Source organism: Anastrepha ludens, chromosome 2 (assembly GCF_028408465.1).
Source record: "Anastrepha ludens isolate Willacy chromosome 2, idAnaLude1.1, whole genome shotgun sequence".
Lineage (NCBI taxonomy): Eukaryota > Metazoa > Arthropoda > Insecta > Diptera > Tephritidae > Anastrepha > Anastrepha ludens.
The window spans coordinates 123,610,748-123,637,418 of NC_071498.1; the positions used below are offsets into that span (position 1 = coordinate 123,610,748).

At 36.0% G+C, this 26,671-nt stretch overlaps 1 protein-coding gene across 5 annotated transcripts in view; it reads left to right on the top strand.

Moving 5' to 3' along the window:
- LOC128855258 (peripheral plasma membrane protein CASK) overlaps window positions 1-24,386 on the top strand; it is a 118,797-nt gene extending 94,411 nt beyond the window's left edge. For 2 of the 5 annotated variants that reach the window (XM_054089995.1, XM_054089993.1), the window contains 8 exons: window positions 140-208; window positions 3,792-3,890; window positions 4,158-4,296; window positions 16,613-16,732; window positions 16,843-16,965; window positions 17,041-17,148; window positions 19,346-19,521; window positions 19,603-24,386. In XM_054089995.1, coding sequence (XP_053945970.1) covers window positions 140-208; window positions 3,792-3,890; window positions 4,158-4,296; window positions 16,613-16,732; window positions 16,843-16,965; window positions 17,041-17,148; window positions 19,346-19,521; window positions 19,603-19,782 — 1,014 coding nt within the window. In that variant the 3' untranslated portion in view covers window positions 19,783-24,386. Of the gene's footprint in view, window positions 1-139; window positions 209-636; window positions 667-3,791; window positions 3,891-4,157; window positions 4,297-6,422; window positions 6,477-16,612; window positions 16,733-16,842; window positions 16,966-17,040; window positions 17,149-19,345; window positions 19,522-19,602 lie in introns of all 5 variants that reach the window. The other 3 variants (XM_054089990.1, XM_054089992.1, XM_054089991.1) reach the window with 3 other exon arrangements.
- The last annotated feature ends 2,285 nt before the right edge of the window (window positions 24,387-26,671 follow it).

Consider the following 26,671-nt stretch of genomic DNA (forward strand, 5'->3'; position numbering starts at 1 on the left):
TGTTATTGTGCACAGAGGTGTATCATACATATTGTGTACTTTATGAGTTGTTGTCGCTGCGTGCCCAGATAATGGTTGAATAAATCGAAGTAATGAGTTCTCATTTGTTTGTCTTGCTTTCACCCTTTTTTCTTTGCAGCGTGAAGCGCGTGGTTCAGTTACCTTCAAAATAGTTCCTTCTTATAGAAGTGCTCCACCACCTTGTGAGGTATGTAAAAACGTGAATACTTAAAACAAACAAAAAAACATTTAAAAAAAATAAAGTACCGAATATGTCATAGTTTTCGCCGGTAATATTTTTAGTTTACCTTACTATAGCGCATGCACTTGTGCAAATATTAACAGAAAAAAAACATAGCAAAAAAGAGACAAGCACCAGATTGACACTTAAAAACTTAAATAAAAGTGCACCAAAAACACTAGAATTAGTTTGCGCACAGTTTCATATGTTTTGGTGTTTTTTATTTAGAAAAATATTTATTTTCGGTAATTTTTTTCATTACTTAATTGCCTAAAATTTATTTTACTTTTTTCCTTATTAATTTTCTTACTAATCGTAGTTGATTTCTCATAATGTGTTTCTCATGTTTCCCATTAACATTACTTTTACATTTCTACACTCACATACAAACGCAGCTTTTCAGGATAAGACCAACTCCAGTACTTGTAAGTAAAATCAACATCATTGTAATATAGATATTTTAAATAATAGTTTATATACAATAGTACGAACGTTAGTTAGCACAACCGACAAGTCCAAATCTGACTGCTTTTTTCAATTAAGTAATAATTTGTAATACATTTTTTTAGGAATTGAGAATTTTTACATTTAGACTAAAAGATGCGTATTTAAGTGTAAGCAAAACTCATTAACCTTTTTTTAAGCAACATTCGCTTTTATTATAGGTATTTGGCACCTAACTGCCTAAAGGTTCCATATCTGCTGCGTTATGCCCGCAGATATCAAAACAGCAGACTACCTCGCCTCGAATACTACCTTGCACCTTACACCTAACAAAAAAACTATTGTCCTTAGACATAAGGCTTTGAAAAAGAAAAAAATAATAATTCTTTGATATACAGTTGCCAGCTCAAAAAGAGCAGTACCAAAAATTTTTTAGATATTTTCAAAGCATTTTCATCTTTGATGTGTTTAGAAAGTTGTTATTGTTAGTTTGAAATATCATTCTATTATTTGACTACTTTTCTTAATAAATCTTGTGGCTTGAGTATTGGTAAATGATGGTTTGAGTATTGGCTTCCAATGCTTTAAGAGTTGCCTGGTTGTCGGCATGATCCAAGGATTTAACAAATTCCCATAGAAAGCAATACAAAGGCGAGAAAACGGATACTTCTAAAAAGGACCAATTTTGGAAAGAAAGTTGTCACCAAATTTATTTTGCAATAAATCGATTGTTAAGCGCAAGTTGCGCCGTCTTGAAGGAATCAAACTTCGTCGCTGTTTAGTTCACTTATCTTTCCAAAAAAAAAAATGCAGTCAGCATGGCTCGATAGCCCTCGCCATTCAAGAAATAAATATGCATGAGCCGCCAGTGTCCTATGAACTTCGCTAACAGATTTATTTATTTTTTATTTTTTTAAAGTAAATTTCCATAATTTGAAAGCGTTGTTCTAGCGTTAAACGATTCATGATTACTTACCACACCTAACTGAACATAAATGTGAACACAGTTGTCGATTCTCAGCCGTCAAACCATAGTTATCGTTCTTGTCAGTTCTCATGCTGCTAAAAAAAGCTGATATAATCTGGTACAGGTTTTAAGTGGCTAAAAATTCTCGTTGGAATGAATGCTTTCGTCAGTGGGCTAGCCGAATGCACCTACCCACATTCTCGTCACAATAGTCCTTGTCCACTACGCTGGATCTTGCCTTTCCCACCTAATAGAGAATCTTGGTTTTTCTACCGTTCATAGTCACGGTACACGGCTGTCAAAGTTTCAATATGTTACAATCGATGCATCCTGCATTCGTGCTATAATCGGTTGTCCCACTATATTTTAAACGATATCAACTGAATATCAAAATGCGTCTGATTTAACAAAGAAAGTGTATTTGTGTTTCTAGATTTGAGTAATTTTACTCACTCTGATTTTAAACCCGATCACAGTATTGATTAAAGCTACCATTAGTGGTGCCGTACCTTAGCCAAAACCGTAACCATATCAATCAGCTGTTCTGGTCAAACATATGGGCATTACTGTAAACGATTATAGGTGCCGCACCATAACGCCGTAACCATAACTAATTTATTTATGGTAAATTGTATATTTTTAAATTAATTTTTTTTATATTTTTTTTTTTTCGTATGTATCTATTGAATTTTGATTTTTTCCCCGTATCTGTACGCATATTTGCGTAAAAAATTTGAATATTAGAAATGAACGACGAAAAATCAATGGTCTTAGCGGAAAATTATCCGAGCTTTTATGAAAAATTCAAATGTTGTAATTAAATCTACTTCATTATCAGCTGTTTATGGTTACGGCTAATCGATAAATGCTGTAATGTTGCGACTATGGCGTTATGGCTACGGCACCACTAATTGCAGCTTAAGGTATAACGTCAGTTAGGGGTATCTGAGTCGTATGATAATCACCAGTTAGCTGTATAAAAATATTCAGAGTGGGATTTAGTAAAAAAAAAATAATTGGATATAATAAAATATACAGATGGGTCAGCTACCGAAGATGGTACCGAGGTTACACTCAAACCATGGAAATTCAGATTTCCAATACAAAAATGTATTGGCTTCAATATCAGGCGAAATTACCCAAATTGCAATCTTGTCAAATAGAAAAACTGCTATAAAAGCTCTCACACTAGTTAACCCCAAAACTGGCAATTACTCATTGAATTTTGACGAAAAGTGCAGGTTGAGCTACAGTCTAAATAAACTGGGAGCTTAAGCGTGTGATATCAGTAGATTTTGCAGAATAGAGAACAAAAGAGCACAGTAAAGGCCTGTTCTAATGATATACCTGAGGGAGATCACTCTGTATACAGAGTACCGAGCGAAGCACAGTGAAAGCGAACCAAGGCATCGGAGTGAATCTATGGACGTTTTAACAAAGATCTGCAAGTAATAATTCTCTACACTTCTGCAGCATATACTCGTACATCAGCAAATTTTAAGACACAAATCTTATATTGATATTTAGATTTAAGTTTTAAAATGATTTTATAATGACAGGCGGCCGGGAACTTATCGTTGCTTTTGGTCCGCACAAAATTATGTTTCACAAAATCGCATGAGGTCGAAGTGCAAACCTTATATAGAAGACATCTATCTATGGTCTGTTCCGAAATCCCTCTTGGAAGTGGATTCAAAAGACATTATCTAACTCTTTGATGGGTGCAGAGTAGATTTTATGCTCATTGTACTCTAACCCTAATAATAATAATAATAATAGACAATTTAGAGCGACTTAAAAAAAATGCTGCTAGACATATAGTATATGAAAGACATCAATTTGCGTGATGTAGCATTCATCTATTAGGCTGATCGAGAACAAAAAAATTAAGTCAGCTTAATTCAATTACAATAAAATTCTTCAAAGTCTTGCTACTTTTACTCCTTCATGCTTTCACACCAACTAACTATTTCATATTAGACGTATCATTTACTCAGTTACAAAGTAATGCTTCTTCCAAACATAGCCAATAGAAGCGACATTAGCGGTTAGTGGGCGTCGAAAAAGATGAAAGTGTAGCGAGCAACATACGTGAGTCCACATAAAATCATCATTTAATTTCCTTCCTCTTCTTTGCAGATATTTGTGCGTGCACAATTCGATTATAATCCTTTAGATGATGAGCTTATACCCTGTGCTCAGGCAGGCATCGCATTCCAAGTAGGCGATATTTTACAGGTGAGTACGTTCACACGCCACATGTGCCGTCTTATCGGCGTGTCACATGCGAACCTATGCCCAGTTCATTAGCAGCTCACGTTCAGCAAGTGGCACGAAATTTGGGCAAGCAAAGCGTGTTAATCGCGTCAAGCGTGCGAAATTAAACGCCAAATATGTAATATTGATAAAAATAGGATATAATCTATGAAATGAACAAATAAATACATATCTATAGTAATATTTAACTAATATAAGCGTTCATGTTTCATTGATCTCATTAATAAGATTATAAGTAAAGATGACCATCACTGGTGGCAGGCACGCTTGGATACAGTTGGTGGCTCGGCTGGTTTGATACCGTCGCCAGAGCTGCAAGAGTGGCGTATAGCCTGCAATGTTGCGGATAAGACCAAACAGGAACAAGGTAAGCGACACAGAGGCGATGTGCCTGACACACACGACTCACACGAGCTACAGCAACTAAGTACAGTACTTATAAATGTAATTGGATGTTGATTGTATATTTTATTTATCCCTTATGTGCTACTACTTATACGTATATGTATGTGTAAATGTATAAAGTAATAGACGTATAAAGAAATGTGTGTGCTGTAGTTGAAAATGTACTTGAACTCGATTTGAAATCCTTAACCTGTGTGTACGTCTCTCTTAATATTTTAATATCCGCCATTTGCGTTTTTTACATTGATTTTGTAACAAAAAATTTCTAATTCTGTGGTATTTAATAGTTCGAAATTAGTATGTATAGCGAATGCCAGGCGCAAACTATCAGCTTATTGGTTAAATGAAACATTGCTCTTGAGAGGCGCGTAAAATTATCTGCTAGGTTATTCAATAAGTTTGGCGGTTCGATAAGAAAAACGCAATTTTTGGTTTGCAATACACTTCATTATTCATTATAGTCTCTCTGCTTATCAGTACGCTTGTTTCAACGAGATTCCAATTTATGAATTCCATCACTGAAATGAGAATACGGAAGGGCTGCAAAATATGCTTCCACAGCTGTTATGCCCGCATCATTTGATGAAAAATACTTTCCATGCATGAATTTTTTTAGGTCTGGAAACAGATGGAAGTCGATAGGGAGAAAATCTGGTGAAAGCGGTGGATACTTGAATTCTTGGACTTTGGCCATTGTCAAAAGGCTCTTGTGACAAGGTGCATTGTCCTGATGGAAAGGAATTTTTTTGTCTTGCAAACTCTTTTTTCACGAGTTTTTTCCTTCAACTGATGTAAAAGATTACAATAATATTCCGAAAATATTATTTTACCACTTCGTTTATCAAGTCGCAACGCATCAGATGGGCAGGTCACATAATGCGGATGGATGACGGTAGACCACAAGAACTCCTTCTGAACTGTAATCCTTTATGCTCAAGACCCGTGGCAGACCAAAAACAACTTGGCTCCATAACGTCACCGAGGACCTGAAAAAATTAGGTTTCAAACACTGGAAATCTCTAGCTGTGGATCGTGCTGGATGGGGAAGATTGCTGAGGCAGCCAAATCCCAGCCGGACTGAAACACTAATAAATGATGATGATGACTAGTTTGCAAGTAATCCTCCAACAAAATTCCTTTCGTATCCGAAAAAAGGGACGCTAACGCCTTTTTGGCCGATTTCCGGAAACGAACTCGTTTCGAAGCCATGGCCATAGGCCCAGGTATCATCCATAGTGCTGAATCGACGCACAAAATCCACTTTATCCTTTCGAAAATGCTTAGAAAGTCGCATTCGAATGTGTTTTTGTTCCATTGTTAACGATTGGGCCACCCAATACTTCAGTCAAAATATTGCTTGCACTGCTCAATGAGATGCCTAGGGCTTCTACTAAATCTCTTTCAGTCACTCGACGATCTGCTGTACTGATTGATGGCGAAAGGTCCACATACACTTTCAACATTCGTTCATAAATTTCCTTTGCTTTTAAACCTTCCAAAAATGAAAATTCAATCATTGCTCGATACTTGATCTTTTCCATTGTAGAAAATACTGTGACACGTCGGTACTAAATGACTTGTAGACAAAGAATGAATTGGCAGGTTGAAATGAAACTTAGCCTACGTTCATATGAAGAGTGTACCAGTTCAACAAAGGAAATTAGGCTACTAGCAATGGCATTATCGAACTGCAAAGCTTATTGAGCAACCTAGTATAGAAAAAAAAAATATATTCAATGCCATAAATTGTTTACATTTTTTAAGTTTTCGTTATTGCTTTCATTTAATTTGCCATGTTACATGAGCGCTTGTATATAAATATATATATATATACATATATATATGTACATATATACATATATATGCCATACATATAGCCAATCATGCCCGCTAGCTAAACTTGCCAATTGTGTTATGTTGTGATTGTTTCCCTTCTCTTATCCTCATATAATTATGAATTCATAATAATGATAATGTCATATTCGTGATAATCGTGTCTTTGATAATAATAATGATGTGATGATGGTGATAATAATGATAAATGATGTACAATACAATAAAACGCATATTAACAATAATGATAAACAGGAGAAGGTGCCGCTGGCTGTTCTGCCCACGCTGATGGGTGTGATGGATCGACAGGTAGTTACAGTATTCAACCATCCATGCAACTGCTACTTACCCCTACCTGAATAATTCTCGCACACCCACATCAACAAACACACACACACAGCAACCACACGCCAACCACTCACGCACCATACAATCATCGCTCCCTCCACTCGCTCACGCACACACTGTTTTGTAATATTTGCCAAGTGTTGATTGATTTAAGAATTTTCTCAAATAAATGTATATTAAATACATGCATATTTTTGTTCACGATGCGTGCGGTCTTAAGCCGATTTCGCTTTATTCATAGACTTAGTACTACAAACGTATGGTAAATTAGCACATTTAGTTGCAATTTTATTAATCCCTTTCACCATCGCAGAAATACATTTAATTGGTTGGCACAATATCAATAGAAATAAATAGAATCAAAGTATGTTTTCCCAGAAAAGGATTAAAAGCTTCATCTTTTTGCACAAAACACAATCACACACACATACGTTATTTTGTAAAATACGTTTATAACAGTAATTGAAAAGTTTTATTGAAAAGTTATTTCATAAGTGACCTCTTTGATTTGCATTAGCTTCTGGTGCCTTTTTATTGTAGAACAATTTTTTTTTACTGCCACCTTAATTATAATTCTTGTTTGGCAACCTAAGAAGTACAAATTCATTTTATTGAGAAACATAGCAGTTTAGCTAAATAAGCATACGTGGGGACTAACAATTTCGGTAAATTGAATAGAAACAAGGATGGATTTTATTTTTAATCCTTATTGTGTACTCCACGTAATCACCATTAGGTTAGATTAGGTTAGCCAAGTTGCATGTCTAAGAGAAGACACTCAGTGGCGCTAAGACCCATTTTTTTCTTTTTTTTTTGTCGGGACAGACTAGCAAGTACATCACCAGACACAATTAAGTCCATTGTACTGCTCTAGGATTCCCTTTTTAATTTTCTTTAAATCTACTCGACCTCCGAAAAAATCTGCGTAGGTCTTGTGGTGCTAAGGAACCAAGGTGGTCGCTTCTTAAGACATCAGTGCCAAAGACTTCGAGCCTGATTCGAGCGAAGGCCGGACAGACGCACAGAAAGTGGTTCGTCGTCTCATCTTCCTCTTCACATACTGGGCAGAGTGCACTGCCCACCTTTTCCATGTGATTTGCCCATAGAAAGTGGCCCGTCATCAGTCCAACCAGCCTTCTATACCCATTTGATTTCCACCCCCTAACTAAGCTGCATAAACCACTTGGATCCTTTTTAGAAGGATCCTTCCCTGGTCCTCAAAGAAATAATCGAGAAGATATTTGACTCGCCTATTTGAAGTGCAGGACATTTACAGAGGAGGTGTTGTACCGATTCAATTTCTTCTTCATCTCCACAGCTCCTGCAGTAGTTACTGGCTAGGCTACCAATAGCGCAGTGACCTGTGAGGACGCTGGTAGTTGGTATGTTGAATTCAAACAGGAATTTTGTCCTTTTAAGATACAGATTTGGCCAGAGCGTTTTGGAGTTACCGCGATTACGCTCAAGTTAATCGCAGCGTATAGTTTGTTTAGAGGAATGCTTTTGTCCTCTACTACTCCTTTCACACTCATCCGATTTTTCATTTCCCTTCACTCCAGAGTAGCCGGAAAGCCAACAAAGTGTGATGTTGTTGGATAAGCGACAATGACCTCCTGCAGTCTTTAACACATCTTGAATTGATGCGCGTTGAGGCCAGTGCCTTGATCACTGCTTGACTACCAAGAACAATTATAAGGCTTCCTGAAAGTAAGTCCATCGGTTTTATCGTTTTTGCTGCTTTGTCTATAGCGTAAATTCACTGTCCATTGTTACCAGAGATTCTTGCTCTCACATTTTTTTTTTTTTTTTTTTTTTTTTAATTTTTGGATATATCCAGAAATCACACGGTGCTAGATCCGGAGTGTATGGCGGCGGACGAATTTCTTCCATGGTAGAAAGCGCAATGAAGTTAATTTCTCATTCCAGCAGTGTGAGCTGGGCGTTATCGTGACAATTCCTGATTTTTTCTATTTTCAAGTAATCTTTTGCACACTTTTGTTAAGCAGTTTTCAGTATAACGTTTAGCAGTTACTGTCTGAGAAGAATCTAATGGAATAGCAGCAGCAATTTTTGCTCTGCTGAAGTAAACCGAGATCATAATTTTTGTTGCTGGCTTTTGCAGTTTGGCTTTCAGACGTGGATTTGCTCCTTTCGGGCTCCATACCACGAATTGCTGTTTGGTTCTCAGGTCATACTTAAAAACCTTAGCTTTGTCACCTGTAACGATCATATTAAAGTTGCTATTATCTAGCAACTGGTAAAATTTTGTAGTGGAATTTTCTTAAAAAATATTCAGCACAACTTCCTCTAACTTCTTTTTGGCTCTCATTAAAAATTCGTGGAACCTATCGAGCGGATTTCTTTATGTATTGCAAATCATTAAACAATGTTTGCGATACTGCCATATCAAACCCTATGTCACTCAGCACATTTATCTCGTCGGTCTACGATTTTGCCGTCCTTCCCGAGGCTCGTCCTCCATAGAAAAATATTCAATCTGGCATCTTTGATACCACTTACAAATAGGTTTAAGATATGGAGTGTCCGTTTATATGCAGTTTGGAGATTATTGAAAATTTCCACACGCTTGAGTTGACGTCACTGCCGGAATTTCTACTGGCATTGCTTTATGTTTCCTCGTCTCCATTCTAACCGATTTTTATGAAATGTTTAAATTAAACAGGGAAAGACTATAACAAAACTAATGACACTTTAAAATTTTTCAAAAAAAAAAAGAAAAATTCAATCGACCTACCGAATATTTTTTAGTCACCCCGTATTTGTTTCTACCTGGTAATTAAAGTTAGTTACTTTTTCTTTGCAATATTATTTTTAATGATTATTATTGATACCTATTAGCCTTTAACTACAGATTTCCGATTATAGGAATCTTATAACAGACCACCGGTTATACAAAATTTAGAAAATATGTACATAGTAATTGGAAAATAAATATATTTAGGTGGTTCACAGGGTCTCGTAAGTGTCTTATTGTCAGACAATGTCGTAAGGTTTTTAACAGCTAAATAAGTGTTTAGAAGATATGAAATCTCAACGAAATGTTTTTAACTGTGTGAAAATTCCTAATAAGACTTATACGGCATCCGGCGTAGTACGATATAAAACAATACAACACATATGCTCAGTTTTATATGACATTTTTAAATACGATTATTTCCTATCGAGCATTCGTTATATGGAGGAAAATACCCCACACCGGAAAAAATTATAAAAAATCAGTACAATTTGGGCGCTTCTTGAAACTTGCACTGATTACATCAAAATTCAATGGACTATAAAACAGCATACTGGAAATTTTTCCAGAAGTTCTTATTAAAAAGTATGACATTTTGATGAAAATTAGCCGAGTTTTTATAAGTGGTGAATTTTTATAAATGGTTATATGATTTTTGTTGTAGTATGAACTATATTTTTTATAAAAAATACTAGAAATTAAAAAATATTCATAGTTGTTGGGTCCCCCCTTGAGGCCGCTATCCCAGTTCGTACGTACAGTCGCCTCTATGACCCCGTGGTTAACTTTGCAAAGCAGGGAGGCCGACGCGAGGGTTGACACATGGCTTTATGAGGGCATGTGTTCAGAGCCGGGTCACCATTAATAGGGAGCAAGTTCAACCTAACCTGTACCACCAACTTAACGGCGACGAATTGAGAACGCACCTCAAGGCCGGCCACGGTTTTACCGGGACGAAGGCAATTGTAGCAATATCTATACCGCAGTTTCTGTAGGGTTTTAATCCAAATACTAATGGGACAGTCACTACCAGCAGTTACCAGCTCACATAATCAATTTAAATCGTTTTCCAATTATATAATACCAGAATCCTACTGGGCTCAGAATCCAGTATACATTGTTGTAACATGAAGTCGTCAAATGCCCATTTTGACTACTTTTAGTCAACCTTCCGGGCTGGTTCCGTCGCGCATTCTGAGTTAGACGCTGACCCAACAGCCGCTTACTATATATTATATAAGACAGTCGCTAATGGGATTTCACAACTACATAAGTGCTTACACTTAGCATTTTCTTGGTTGAAATACACCTCCAAGCAGGTCTCAGGTAGTTCAACGCCTCAATGGCAATAGTCTTCCCATCGCCATCAAGCCGTTGCTATACCTGTTTTGATCAGCATATTGGCGTTGAGTTGATGCTCAACATGACTAGGTCGAGATCTGAATTTCAGTCGCCTTTTACAGAAGGCATTCCTTCCCGCCGGAAAATTCTAACCCCTTAAACCGTTGGCGGTGCTCAGTAACAACCTCTAAATTGTTGTGAAATCAAAGTTAAGACTAAGTCTTGGGTAACAGAAATCATTGTAGAAAAATCCTCGCTTCTGACGTGGCAATAGTCCCGTGTCGAATCAAGCTAGCTAAAGACCTTCCCAGCTACATTTCCATGCGCACAAATAACTTCACTTAACCTGTTAAGTGATTATGTCGTATATATACGTCAATTTGAAAATTACTTTTTCTCCTGAATAAAACATTAACCATATAAAAAGTGGGATCCTTATATGACTATGTCTGTGACATTTTTTAAGAAATGCGAGGGGTATTTCTCGATTGTGCATGAATTTAGACTTTCTTTACTTATTTGAATTTTTTTATTTATTTTTCTGTCGAATATTTTCTTTAAGGCTTGTTGGCATAAGCCCGCTACTTTAAGTATACTCAAAGAAAAAAGTCTGAGATGGTTAAATCGGGCGTTCTTGCTGGTCATGCCAACTCGCCAAACAGGCAGTTTACGTGACTAAGAAAGGCTTCATTCATAATACCCATCGTGGTCCATGCTTTGCACTTTTTTTGAAATTACAAATTCGGGCAGTAAAAAACCCTTTGTCAAGGCCTTGTAGCGTACGCTAGTAACAGTGACCGCGTATTGCCGCGTCCTACACCACACGCGTGAACACCGCACGGCACAGTGGCTTTGAGTGGATGTAATGGTCCTTCGAGCATCAACAGCGCGGATTTCCGACACAAAATCGTACTCCTGGCTGTAGAGGTTGAGGAGGATTTGACAGTAATTCACACGCGGCTGGCGGTCAGCACGTACACTTTGTACGAAAACTTGTCTTTCATTAAAATGCGCTGCACGCCAATTATGTGGCTCCGTTGTCTGGTCGATGTTTCTTCATTCTTAGCGAAATCGGCAGCCACTGCCGCGATATTTTTGGTCCAGGCACCAGTCCGGTGGCGGCCGACACGATTAGCAAATCGACGATAGTCACGCTATGCCAACACCACTGACCGATTATTGATATAATTATTCCATGCTCTTGGAATAGCGGTCCACTGCTTCTCCCTCAATATAGACTGCAGCTGTCTCGTTCACAAATATCAAATATGATTGACCATTTGCAAAAATAATAACATCTACCGATAGGGTGATTAATTTTGCGCCACCTTGTACTAGTGTAGTTGGACAATCACTGGATTAAAAATTGCATGATAGTTACATATCATATACCTATGTAGTTGTTGGGTTATGGGCTGAACTTAAAACATACATACTCGTATAATTTAATTCGATTTCATCATCTGAAATTGAAATTTGAATTGGTCGAGCCAAGGAGCATCAAGAGATTTGGTGGCTTCTAAAACACTCAGACTAAAAGGCCCATTGTATTTAGAGCTCTGGAAAGAGGGTAGATAGTCAAGGCGGGAAGGAAAAAAGTATCAGAGAAAGGGATAGGAAAGAATAGAGACAGAGATAAAGGTAGTTAGTCCTGTGAGAATTTTCCAGATTCATTAGCAAATCTGTAAATATCCTCCAGTTTTAGAGAATTTTGCTCTAGCAAAGGCAGGATACTCACAGAGAATGTGCTCAGTGCTATCCGCCTCCTCCAAGCAAGACAGGCACATTGGGTCCTCAATAATTCCAATGGTGCTCATATGCTGACCCCATGGGTTGTGTCCTGTAATAATACCGACCATCAACCGAACGTCTTTCCTTCCATGTTTTAGTAGAAAGTTTGACAGTTTTCTGTTTTGTAGCGTTTTAGACCGACCCATCGCTCTTTACTATGTTAATTGTATACATAATCGCTGATCCAATTTGTGATTCTTGCAGAACTAATTCCGATTATTGGTTCTGGCCCTTGTGGGGGAACCGTTGATCCACGGTTGGCCAATTCATGAGCAATTTCATTTTCTTGAACACCGGAGTGTCCTGAGTATCTTGCGACAGAATCAAGCTTTTTCTTATATTCTTCAACAATCTTTGAAGTTTGCTTCGCCTTACTGTCACCGAAAACTCCAATCTGTTTCCCGCTCCATTTTCTCTCGATTCTCCATTCGGCTACTTTGATGATGGCAAAAATTTCCGTTTGGAAAATTGCCATTTCCCCCATAGCATGTGATACTTAATACTATCGTTTAATCATCTGAGTGGAAGGTGTTATTTCTCAAATTTGTGCTAGTGAACAGCTTCGTACACATTTTTATTAGGTTATACAAAAGGCATTGCTAATATCTCTTATCCCATTCGTTTCATATTTTCTTTATACGTATTTACAAATATATTAGACTTCATAAAATTCCATTTATATGTACATACATACTTATGATTATCTAAGACAACTTAAGTACTGTAGAAAAGTCAAAAGGTGTTGTGAACGGAGATAAAATACAAAATGCATCTGCATTAAAGTGGCTACTGTGGTGATTTTATGGGCATCGAAAAATTATCGATTTCATTACCTATTCATAATTATCTTACATTCATCAATGTGTTATATACTCGTACATCCATGCAGCATTCATCTGTACATATGTATGCATATTTTATTCAATTCTCTACTTTAAGTGGTTTGCAGAAAAACCATTTTATTTGCCGTTATTTATATATACAGCGGCTCACGGCTTATTCCATGCAGGCGAAGGCTGTATTTTGAAAACTAATACGTGCACATAATTTTTTAAACTAATTAAAATATTTTTTAAATAGATTAAAAACGCAATATAAATGTGTAGTCGATACCATATTTTATTTATTTATTCTTTCATTTCATTCTTAAGGGGTTATACATATACAGTCAGAAGGCCGAAAAAAGCGATTTTTGCAGAATTTTTTCTGAGGAAACTTTTAAATTTATTGCCCTAAAAATTTGTAACACCTTTGTGCACCTATTATGTTATCTTTTAACTGTATTTTAAGACTTAGTATTAGTAAAAATACTTATTTGGAAAGGAGCTACAGCTGATCTCCGGGAGCTCCTCTCAAACAAGACGTTTTACGGTGACCACTATATCTCTGAACTGGATCCTCTGAAATTTAAAAACCAAACAGATTTCGTTAAAGTAATGTTAAATCTAGTAATTAATCGAAGGAATAAGCAAAATCATTTTTTTGACAAAATGGCGGTTTCTAAAAGAAAAAAATCGATTTTTGACCAAAATTTCGGCCTCAAATTGTTTGTAAAAAAAAATTTTATCGGTGAGAAAAAATCTTCGATTAGTTACTAAAAAATATATTTAAGAACAACCTCGTCGTAAAATTTGAGACTTATCGGTTCAGCAATTTTCGAGTAATGTTGGTCACCGACTTTGAAAACACCGACAACAAAAACGCGGCCTTTTACTTTCAAGCACTCTGAAATGCCTTTTAAAATTTACGTGTAACTTCGAAAATATTCACCGGAACGATATTAAATTTTCTGTGTGTAAAAAAAATCAAGATTCCTCACTTCATTGTTCACGTAACGGTAAATAATTGCAGCAACATGTAAATATAAGGACCAGAAAGTCTGCGTACAGTTTTAAAACATATAAAAAAAGCTTAATAAAACAAAAAAAAAAATGTTTTATTGGATAACCACCATATTTTAGGACTTCACTCAATCTATTTGGCATTGAGTTTACTAACTTTTCTGTTTCTTTAGTTTTAATCTTGGCCCATTCTGCCCGCATAACTCTTCGCAAAGCCACCTTACCGGTTATTATATGTATGTTGTCGAATTCATTTTTCTAATAGATCCCACAGATGCTCAATAGGGACTGTGAAATCGGGGACCGTGGTGGTGTTTCAATCTGTTTTGAAGCGTTGTACGAGAGCCAAAGCGTAATGATTTCGGCTATGTGTTTTCTGTGATTATCTCGTTGGAGCCAAAACGTTCTTGATCAACCAAGATTTTCGTCCCTCTGTTCAAAATTCCTCTTAAAATGTTCAAATACCCTCTTTATCCATTGTCGATTCAATAAGTTCTAACTGATCCACACAACTTGCGCCCATGCATCCCCACACCATAACTTCACCACCGCCGTGCTTGACTGTGCCAAGAAGGTTTAGTTTCTCAAGAGCAGTTCCTGATTTTCGCCAAATAATTTGACGAACTTTTATCCCAAAAATACTAAATTTACTTTCGTCTGAAAAAATGACTTGTTTCCACAATGCGGGAGGCTTATTTGTATTATTTCCATCTTTCCACAGTTGCATATTATTTTTCTTCCTGACACACTAATTTCTTTTCGTTTCCTTTGGTTTCCATGTTTTCATATTCTTCTTCTTCTTTTTGATTGGCATGTTAACCACTTACGCGATTTTGACCGAGTTTAACAAAGCTTTCCAGTCGTTTTTTTTAGCACAAGTAAACATTAGTCAGTCGATTCAAGATTTTATTTGGTGCTTATCGGCCGTTATTTTGTATCCGATTTTCATGAACGAAGCGTTCAATGATAGTTTGCAGTGTAGCATAACTCAAATTATGTATTTCTGCTATTTGTCGCTGTGTTTTTCCATTTCGGAATTATTTATTTAATGCTTTCTGTTAAATCGTAGTACAACGTGTAATGGGAATTTTTCGATAAATTTTGCTCAAATTTCCTAGGAAAGGCAATTTTTGATCGATTTTAACACGTTGAGTGCCACCATACAACAAAAAAAAATGGGGTTCGTCCGGCCACGATTTTTTTTTACATAATACAATAGAATATTTGAATTTTTGAATAGGCCATATGATGCCACATTGGTCTCATACCCATAGGCCAAGCAGCATAAACAATGCAATGGCTCTAGTATGGCGTGAATACACTACTACTAATAGCCTCTATGAAGCAGCTGCATCAGCACAAACCGAAATCTCACACATTATACCGTGAGACCAAGTGTCACCACGAGGCCTGAAAGTCCCTTCGCACTGTGAGACCAACCTGGACTCACATGGCACTCAGCGTGTTAATAATATCAAAAAATTAGTTTTTAAATTTTTAAGTAGTTAGGGCATGATTTCAGCTTTTAAAGGCGGGTTGGAAATTTGCGTACTTGCGTATATATTACTGTTGATTAGAACTACAATGAAAAGCCAAATTTGAATACATAAAGTTTTTTGTATAATAATTAAAGTTTTTCTGAATTTTAATTAATTTAATTTGAAAACAATTTTTAACAATAAAGAAATACCAAACCGAATTCGAATACATATAATTTTTAGTACTTAAAGTTTTTCTGAATTTTTCATAAAAATACCCCTACTCAAGGGTATGTTTTAATATATTAAAAAAGAATAAAGAAATTGAAATTCAGGTCTAGTCAATCTCTTCTAAAATCATTTACGAGAATTAAAAAAAATTATTAAAATTAGATCCTGTAGACATTTTTGAACAAAATTTTTCGAAAAATCCCCCCTGAGCGACAGCCCATTTTTATTTAATTTTTATGTATATCAATTACTTGACGATCAAATAAACACTAGAAATTAAAGAAAACAATAATTAACTGGTACTATAAAAGCTAGAAAAGCAAATACCGTTAACCAAGCGTCTAGCTGTCGCCGCAACGTAAGCAAATGTGTGCGTGAAATAAGCCATGAGCCACTGTATTTAGGATTATAATTTTTTTAAAAGTAATTCTCGCTGTTTGGCTTCTTCTGCGCGCATTGAATGCATATTTCAATACGAAGTTGTGGATTCTTCTCTGTTGGCTGCCAAAAGCAAATGCATGATTACGCATGGAAAAAATTTTTTGCAGCATGGATATTTAATTGGGACATACTCACGCTCCCCGAACTTAATTTCACATGTCCATAAACATTTTTCCACATTTTTGTCTATTGCTCTCATGCCATTCTCTTTGTTCACAGTAAATTGTTCGATTTTTGGACGTAAGAAGAAACAATGCCGCGACAAATACTTAGCCAAACACAACGCCATATTTGATAACTTGGATGTGGTGACATATGAGGAGGTTGTAAAAGTGCCAGGTACCATTTAATCTCCATACTGTTGAACAATTTTTTGTTTCTTAGAAATATCTATATATATTTAAGTACATATGTACATACATATACATATATTTAAATTCTCTTGGTAGTCGGTGATCCCAACTTTCAACGGAAAACGTTGGTTTTGCTTGGTGCACATGGTGTGGGTCGCCGTCACATTAAGAATACATTAATTTCCAAGTATCCCGATAAATATGCATACCCCATACCACGTGAGTACCACTTTTTAAAGGAATGCTCATTATGTCTATAATTGCAATTTAAATGAACCTCATTGTGGCTCGCAGATACAACGAGACCTGCAAAACCGGAGGAGGAGAATGGACGCAGCTATTACTTTGTTTCACACGACGAGATGATGGCCGACATTGCTGCAAATGAGTACTTAGAATATGGTGAGAATGGGATTTACTTATTAATATTTACCAGTGAGCGTGAATTTAGCGCTACATGAAAACATAGTAGAAATTAGTAATTACTTTGCACTGGACTCTAATTAAAGCTAGCAAAAAACAAAAAAAAAAATGGAAAATGTTTGGTTTTCTTTTCGCTCTGGTGTGATGAAGAAAAAAAAGTGTTATAAAAAGTGGTGGCAAAATTAAAACCCTATCGGAAGCTTTTCAATTTAAAATTTTTGCAAATTGCGTCTTACGTCAATCATATTTGGCACTTGTAGACAGCTGCCGTAAACAAAGAGACAAGACAAGCAATGGAGCACTCCAAATTGGATGGCTAATTTTGCGCCACCTTGTGATATGGGAATATCGCATGTTCTTCAAAAAACACAACAAAAAAAAACCAACGGGCACTTAAATACATAAATTTTAATTAATTTAATTAAAATAAATTTTATATGCCAGAAATAATCATAAAAGAAAAATTTCAACGCAATCATACGATATTTCTCAGCGGTAAAACTTCAATCGTTGAAATTCGTGGAATCGGAATTGAATATCTCCGAAACATCGATTAATCGCATTTAAACTGATAATTTGGGCTTACGAAAGGTCTGTGCACGTTTCATTCCGCACAAGTTAACTGAGGATCAAAAATTGCTGAGAATTCAACAGTCGTTCATTAAATTGTAAATGGTGATGAAATACCTGAAACTAAGCGTCAAAGTGCCAAATGGACGAGCCCCAGACGAGCCATTCCCATAAAATCGTGTTTGGAGAAGTAAAAAATTAAGTCGATGCTCATTTGTTTTTAATATTCCAAGGGAATTGTCCACAAGGAGCTCGTGCCAACGGGCCAAACCGTCAATGCAATTTTCTATCTTGGCTTTTTGAAGCGTTTGTTGCATCGCATTCGTCGAATTCGCCCTGAATACCGTGAAGAAGGAATCTGTCGCTTATTGCATGACAATGCACCATCTCATCGATCCACTCTTGTGACTGATTTTTTTACTAGAAATCGCATTTTAACCATCACTCACCGTATTGCCCTGATATGGCTCCCTGTGACGTCTACCTATTCGGAAAGACCCGTACCGATATTCTGAAGGACATTCCGGTCAATAACCTGAAACAATCTTTCGAAAAGCTTTTCTTCTTCTCTTCTTAATTGGCGCGATAACCGCTTACACGATTTTGACCGAGTTTAACAAAACTCGTCAGTCGTTTCCTTCTCGTGCTAAACGGCGCCAGTTGGACACACCAAGTGAAGGAAAGTCCTTCTCCACCTGATCTTTCCAACACAGAGGAGGCCTTTCTCTTCCTCTGCTGCCACCAGCTAGTATCGCATCGAATACTTTCAAAATCGGAGCGAAAAGCTTTTAGACCGCGTCAAAAGGGGACTATTTTGAATAAATGAACTCGAAGTTATCAGAACAAAGCTCCTGTGGTTTCTATATTAGCTCAGTCTTATTTATTTTGGACTTCACCTTGTATATATATAAAATTGGCGCTTACACCCTTTTTGGGTGCTTGGCCGAGCACCTACTCCTATTTGCGGTGTGCGTCTTGATGTTGTTCCACAAATGGAGAGGCCTTCAGTTTTAAGCCGACTCCGAACGGCAAATATTTTTTTTTTATGAGGAGCCTTTTGATGGCAGAAATACACTCGGAAGTTTGCCATTGTCTGCCAAGGAACGACCGCTGTTAGAAAAAAACGTTTTCTTTAGTTTGGTGGTTCACGGATATTCGAACCTACGTTCTCCGAATGGTCACGCACCAAACCATTCGGGATAGGATCATAGATGGGGCCATATATGGGATAGAATCTGAAAATTTTACTGATCTTAGTGGAAATTTCTGAGACACCTCTTGTATACATTCGATCCTGTCGATTAACTGTTTATGGTATGGCTTATTTGGAAGCGTATTGCAACCTGGAGCGAACGAGTACAGTAAACTGCTATTTCAGGTTATAAGCATCTGCAAATCTTAGCTAGTTTGTCGTACAAAGCCTAAGACAGAATAGCATTTTGATAAGATGAAATTAATGTGACTATTAAATGAAAAAAAAAGTTAGGAAGAATTTTTTTCCATATATTTGCTCTCTCTATTTTACTTTTTTAATTTGCTCGCGACAAAGTTCGTTACGTTACAAACATTTTTAAATTTCCTTTTAAAGAATTACTTAACATTTCAGGTACTCATGAGGATGCCATGTACGGCACTAAATTGGACACCATACGTCGCATACACACCGAAGGTAAAATGGCCATATTGGACGTTGAGCCGCAAGCGTTGAAAATTTTGCGTACCGCAGAGTTCACGCCCTACGTAGTGTTCATTGCGGCGCCGTCGTTACAAAATATCGCTGATGTAAGTTGAATCCTAATTACATATGTACATACAAATATAAAGTTTCCATTTGAGCTGTTTACTTATTTTTTCTAATTACAGTACGATGGCAGCTTGGAGCGACTGGCCAAAGAATCCGATATGTTGCGTCAATTGTACGGACACTTCTTCGATTTGACGATTGTAAACAACGACATTAGCGAGACAATTGCTACCCTAGAAGCGGCTATCGAGCGCGTGCACACCACTCCACAATGGGTGCCTGTTTCATGGTTGTACTGACAAGACAGTGAGCTTGAGTGCCCCGACTGCTTGGAGGGCTGCGACTGTGAATGGGAAGCATACGCAGCCGGCGCCCAACAACATAATGCAGGCCACTTTTGAACTACGTACACATACACAAATTTGTAATAGCACCACTAAAAAAATAAACAAAAAAACATCACCACTTGGAATGAATTTACAAGCAAGCGCATATACTGAGGCATGAGAAAAGAGAGATTAAGGGAAATAATAAAACTGCAAAGTAAATGCATGAGAAGACATAAGTATGTATGTACTTGCGACAGTGCACAAAGTGACACAGGCAAATCCACACGAAACATACACACAAACACTTCTTCACACAAACATTAGTTGGTAGAAAAATTTATAAATGAAAAATTCGGGTGCAACATTATGAAAAAAAACAGAGATATAGAATAGTATAGGCAATTAAGTAAATGAATAAAATATGCATTAACACTTATACATATATAGACATACATACATTCCAAGTAAAGAAAAAAAACACAACGTTAAAAGATTTAGTAACTGCCTAGGTATGCGTGCATACAGAGGTACATATATTACAAGTTAAGTGAAACGACAGCATGAAAAGCGAAAAACGCAAAACTCCAATGTAGAAACGTGCAATGTTTTCAACATTTGAGACGAAAATTTATTAGAGCCAGTCTCGTAAAATTCTTATATTGAAACGTATGCTTCTTCTAGCGAATATTTTAAGGGGCTTTGCGCGTATGTGGCATCTGTATACAAACGAGCACAATTTGTTGTAATTGCGTTGCTAAACGCTTAATAGTTAATGAAAAAGTTATATTGCCGACTGTTAAGTGATGAGGTCGCTAAATCTGATGAAGCCTCATTATTGTATACAATTTGAGCTGGCCTTGAGCTGCTTAATTACTCAACACTGACGCCATAAGGGCATTTATCAGCAGGAGCCGGCGGAAAGCTTTTAGACTTTGCTTTCATCTTAGAACGGTTTGAAGTTAATGGAAATTGATTTTCCATACGCGATTGTTCAGTAACAAATGGACAACAGATCGTCTGAAATGCCGCTCATGCATCTTCCTTCTCCGTGCATGCAAGTGGCGTCGTGTTTTCTATTTAGCAGCACTGCACGTTTGCTGCATTGGAGAGAGTTGCGATTATTTGAGAATTTCGTAGGCTTTATTTAATACTTTGTTAAGTTTACACAGACCAATTGTTAACTTTTAATTTATTTAAAAAACGCTTATGTAAAGTAAACAAAAAAAAATAATTATAATATATAATATATACATATGTACACACAAGCACTTGTTAAATTAATTTAATTTAAATTTTAATTATAGTATTATAAAAAAACTTCTTAAAATGAACTATTTGAAATTACGTAAATGAAGTGAAAGAACATGCAATGGGAAATGCAAACAATTAATATTTACAATTTTACGAACGGGTACACAACACAATAAACTTAAAGTATTATTGAAAAGTATTTAACAGATGCAATTACGAGCGTTTCAAAAAATGTAAGTCACAACAAATTAAAGACAATTTTAAAATAAAGGCAAACAGTTGTACGCGAGACGATTGTATTAGCTCAATAAAAGGAAAACGAAAACGAAAACAAAAACATATAAAATTTGCACTTTTTAACAAAATAATACAAGCGCATAATAATCAAAGTAATCGAATGGAGTGAAAAAAACCAAAATAACTAAAATGAAGAAGTTTGCTGAAAGCTTACACTTGAACGAAAGTCAGTTAAAAATACAAGCAAAGCAGTGAAGTGAGCACATAAATTATGCAAGAAAAGCTACACACATACACACACACATAACAATTAAAAAAAATTAAAGCACATAACAAAAACGTGAATAAATTGAAAAGAAGAGAATCATAGTAAATAATTTAGCCAAGTTACTGTCAAGCAAAAACAAAAATAAAAGCAAAAGCAAAACAAAAATACTAAACAGCATGTAAACCAAGTAAAATATTCGAAATGCGGATAGACAGGTATGAAATGAAAAGATAATCGTACAAGCAAACATTACATTTTTGAGAACCGTTACATGGAATCATTAAGAAATGGTAATAATTTGATTACAAATAACTCAGGTTGAATTATTTTTAATATGTGACAGCAGACAGCAGTAAATGTATTAAATTTTTTCCAATAAACTAACTAAGAGAATCTAACACAAAGCCCCACCAGCAGCATGAAACCCCTTTCTATTAAGGCATCACAAATGAAGATCATCATTAAAATGAACACAGTAAATTATAACGATATACATTAGCACAAATTGTTTATTATTATTATTATTTATTATTTTATAATTTTTTCTTTTGTGTGTGTTTTCTTTTCCTTACCACGCACCCGCTTGAGGGAATCGTAGAAAATCTATTCATAAAAACTGATTTCCATCGAATCTATAATACGCATACATACATAATATACGTATGTATATATAGAATATAGAATCTTCATTCAATTCATGCAGCCAATAACCCCAGCCAGCAGTTATCCTTTCTTTTATATACAATACCTTTTCAAATTCATAAGCATTGCATGAAGCAACGTCTCCTAAAGTGTTAACGTAATTGTTAAACCGTAATTTTTAAGCCGCCGTATCCAAATGGCTTGGTGGGTGCGCAAAGGGTTAAAATTTCAAAGGCTTTATAAAAATTTCTGCGAGTTAGAAGCATCAATTTTGGTACACTTCTAGTTTGAATCGCGTGTGACATTGTAGAGAAATATTATATATGCCTTGTGCCGCTCATAACTTCTGTATGATGTGAAATGAATTTCGACATTCTCAAACAGCAAAGCGAGGAGAACGCCGGTCTCGCAACAAGGTCCACAAATCGCTTACTGGAAGTACTTGGGACAAAGAAAAAAATTTCGCTGGCAATATATGAAGCAATTGGCCGTCCGGTTCTGAACTATGCTGCGCCTATTTGGTCGCCTGCTATTCAAGAAGCAATGATAATGTTAACATGGATCACGGAACACGTGGGTATCGTGGGTAACGAGATCTCTGACTCTTTAGCTAAGATGAGCTCTGAGGTCACCTTCTTCGACCCGGAGGCCGTTCTGCCACTCCCTTCTGCAGCTATCAAAGAGACGGTTAGCAAACTGGTTACTTCAACCTACAAGCGAGCTTGGCAGGTTGAGAGAAGCTGCAGGTGGGCAAAACTGATGTTACCTGTTCTGTCCGACCGACTAACGCAGATCCTCCTGTTATTAAGCAGAAAAGACTGTAGGTAGCTGGTTGGACTGATGACCGACCATTTTCTATGGGCGCAGCACATGGAAAAGGTAAGCATCTCATGTGCACTCCCGATGCTTGAATAACGTTGTCGGAGTCCAAGCATTAGCAAGTGCACAGTGGATGAAGCAACTGATATAAATAAGCAAATGTTGGCAACACTGGAAAAGAAGCACCTGGAAGAACCTTCTCAATGTTGTTATTGACTTTAGACTAAAAACTAAACGTTGCAAGGTGTCTGAACACGACATACAACAAACAAAAGGGAATTTGTAATGTTGAAACAACAAAAGTCTCCCGGTGTGAACGCGGTCGAATGAAACTCCCTTGAAATTGAATTGGTAACATTGAAAATAATGAGTTATACCAGTTTTTTTGAGGTATAACCGAACACGCCAGCAGCGAATCTTGCTCGATAACTTTGTCGTTGCTTTCACATGCAAATTTTTCGTCAAGTAAGCAGAGCCCAGAGATAACGACCAGAGAAGTGGCGAATCGAAGTGGCCTGTTGTTCTTGCTTATTTTTATTCTTTTTTTTTTGATTGCTTCATTTCACTCTTTTGACAAATTTTTAAAAACTTGTACCGTTATTTGAAATTTTGCTTCACATTGTTGAAAACTGCCAAAATCATGTAACACCTTAAATTATTAAATTTTTTCACTTCACTTTTAATTCCATTACTCAACGCCATTCCAAGCGGGAATTTGTGGAAATGTAATAAGCAGGCAACATGCATACATACATACATATATAAATAAGATTTTTCCAATGAATGCTCATCTACTCCCCGCATATTCGTACGCTCACATATTTATGCAATTTCAAAATTCAAATTTTTTAGAAGCAACAATTCCATCAGCAGCATTTCTTTTGTCGTACTTCAATGCAATTTACCTAAACAAATTTCCTCATCAATCATTGCAAACTCATACACACGCATACTAAACCTATTTCTGAGCTTATTTTGTAGTTTTTGAGAAGTAAACAAAAAAAGTATTATATGTATCTTTAAGATTCTATGGTTTCAAAGGGTTGATGATTGTAATCGAATATTTCTGCAAATTTAAGGATACATAGTTAACGAACTTAAGATCAATGTGAGGAAGTCATATTAGTCATCCAGTAGAGATGGGCAAACATGAACAATTTTCCCCGTCATAATATAAAAGTAACTGTAAATCACACTTACTACTTGTTAATTTTAAAATTTATGTACACTTCAAACTAAGGATACAAAATTTGTATTCGTGTTAGTGAAATACTACAAACAAGCAAACAAAAGAAAACAAAAACAAAAAACAAACGAAAAAAACCAAAAGAGAAACAACTTTGAATAACAGAAACAAGTAAATAAAAGTAAAAATAAAATAAAAAAGGAGTATTAAAAAATAACTAAAAGATGGTTGATGAACCCAGTTGAAAACTGTTGCCAAACTAAACTAAAACCGCTAAAATTACGTTTTACTAAAATTGAATTAGATTACAATTAGACTTAAATATACTACTCTAGACAAGGGAGATGCCTGGAAAAAAGTGAGTTGGGAGCTCCACATACTGCAAATATATTCGTTTATGTCACCGTGTCACCTTAAATAAACATTCCAAGCATGGCTTTATTCGTTGTGCTCACCTTCCTCAAAGTTCTTTTTTAAGCGCGTAAACGTTTTACTATTGTAGATTCTAATAAACCAATTTGCTCACCTGCTTCCGCCTTCGGCGCTGCTCAGCTTATCTGCTGTGCATGTGAAAAATCTGTCTCCCAAGCGTTTACTTAACAGGGCGTGCTAGAATTATGGTTAGATATGAATTGCTTAAAATGAGTGAATACAATTTTTTACTCTATAACGGTACTTAAATTAAGAATTAAAAGTAGGTGCTCATTACCATTTGCTCACACACACATACATCCATACATACATACATATATAAAATGCCACTACCACATACACACTAGCAGCGTGAATGCCAAATTTGACACATTTTATAAAATTCACTGCTTTGAGAATTAATTTTAGGATCAGAAATGAGAAAGACTAAAATGGCAAATGAAAAGAGTGAAATGCCGCTTTAACCAAAACAGTGGGCACTGTTTTCCTTTTCCTAGTGAAAAGCATGCTTAATAATTGGGATACATCGCATGTGTATGTATATGTATGGGAATCATTTATGTGATGGTGGGTGAGAGTCGATTAAAAAATCTTTATTCGAGTTCTTAATTTCGAAATGTAGAATAATTAAATTAATAAATAATTAATTGGAATAATTGAAAAAATGAAATAAAATGTAACTTAAGTACTTAGGTGCGGGAGCAGTGATTTAATTCCGGCTATTATTGAAAGCGACTTAATAATTATTGTTGAAAGTTTTGTTATAATTGCGTATGCGTATGCGTATTTCCTTTAGTGCATCTTATCGCCGCAAAAAGTCAAGCATTGCAAACACCCCAGTTCGAGTTCAAGTTGGGAGAGCTCCTCTTATTCGAAAGAGAGAGAGAGAGATCAGTAAAGTAAACAAGGCCGTTAAAAGAAAACTAAAGTAATGAAAAATCAGTTGTTATATAAGCATAATTAAAGTTACAAATAAAACAAAAACTATAAAAATAAATGAACCAATTAAAAAAAAACTATATTATATATATGAAACCTGTGAGAGAAGCATGCATTCATAGATTCAAACATACATATGTACATGGATACATTCGTGGGTGTACCCAGACGCACTAAGGACAGGTTTAGGTTGATGAGTTACGATTACGAAATTTGAAGGTAGTGATAATGGTAAAAAAAAAATAAAAACAAAAATCACGGGCAAAAATTAGGCCTAAAAGCTGAAGCTGAACATTGAAACAGCATTAATATATATACTTATATATTATATATATTTAGATTAATACAATGAATCGCATAAATTCAGCAAAACCAAAAACAACAATGTGAAAACAATACAGATAAAAAACAACACTAAATAAGATTTAACGAAAAGCAAAGAAAAGAATGAAATCCACAAAATAAAATTGCAAAAAAAAACATAAAATACACCAAAAAGAAATTTAAATTGAAATGTGTTTTTATTTATAGGCCGAAATAGTAATCCTGTAGCATTTTGGAAGAAGAAATCTGGGCATTCAAAGCTAATTATATAAACCAGCTATTGCGATTTGAAAGATCCATAATGAGAAAATTTCACGGTCCTATTCGGTTTGAAAACGGCACGTATCGCATCCGTTATAACAATGAAATTGAAAACCTTATTGGTGATGAAAATGTAATACGTTTTATTAAAGCGCAGCGGATTAGATGGATTGGCCACTTCAAAAGAATGCCCAACGAAAGAATCCAAAAAAGGGTGTTTACTTTGCGTCCAATTGAAGGAAGAAAGAGAGGCCGACCAAGAAAGAGAGGGCTTGATAACGTAGAAGCAGACTTAAAAGCGATGAACGTTCTTAATTGGAGAAATGAGACAAGAGAGAGACTGAATTGGAGGAGGATTGTTGATGAAGCTATGTTCCACCACAGACTGTGAAGCTAAGAGAGAGGGAGAGCATCTTGGAAGCAGCGCTTCCAAAATGTGAGGTCATTTGCAGTCGGAATCACTAATTCCGCATGTGTCATTAGGTAGGTAGCTGCAATCG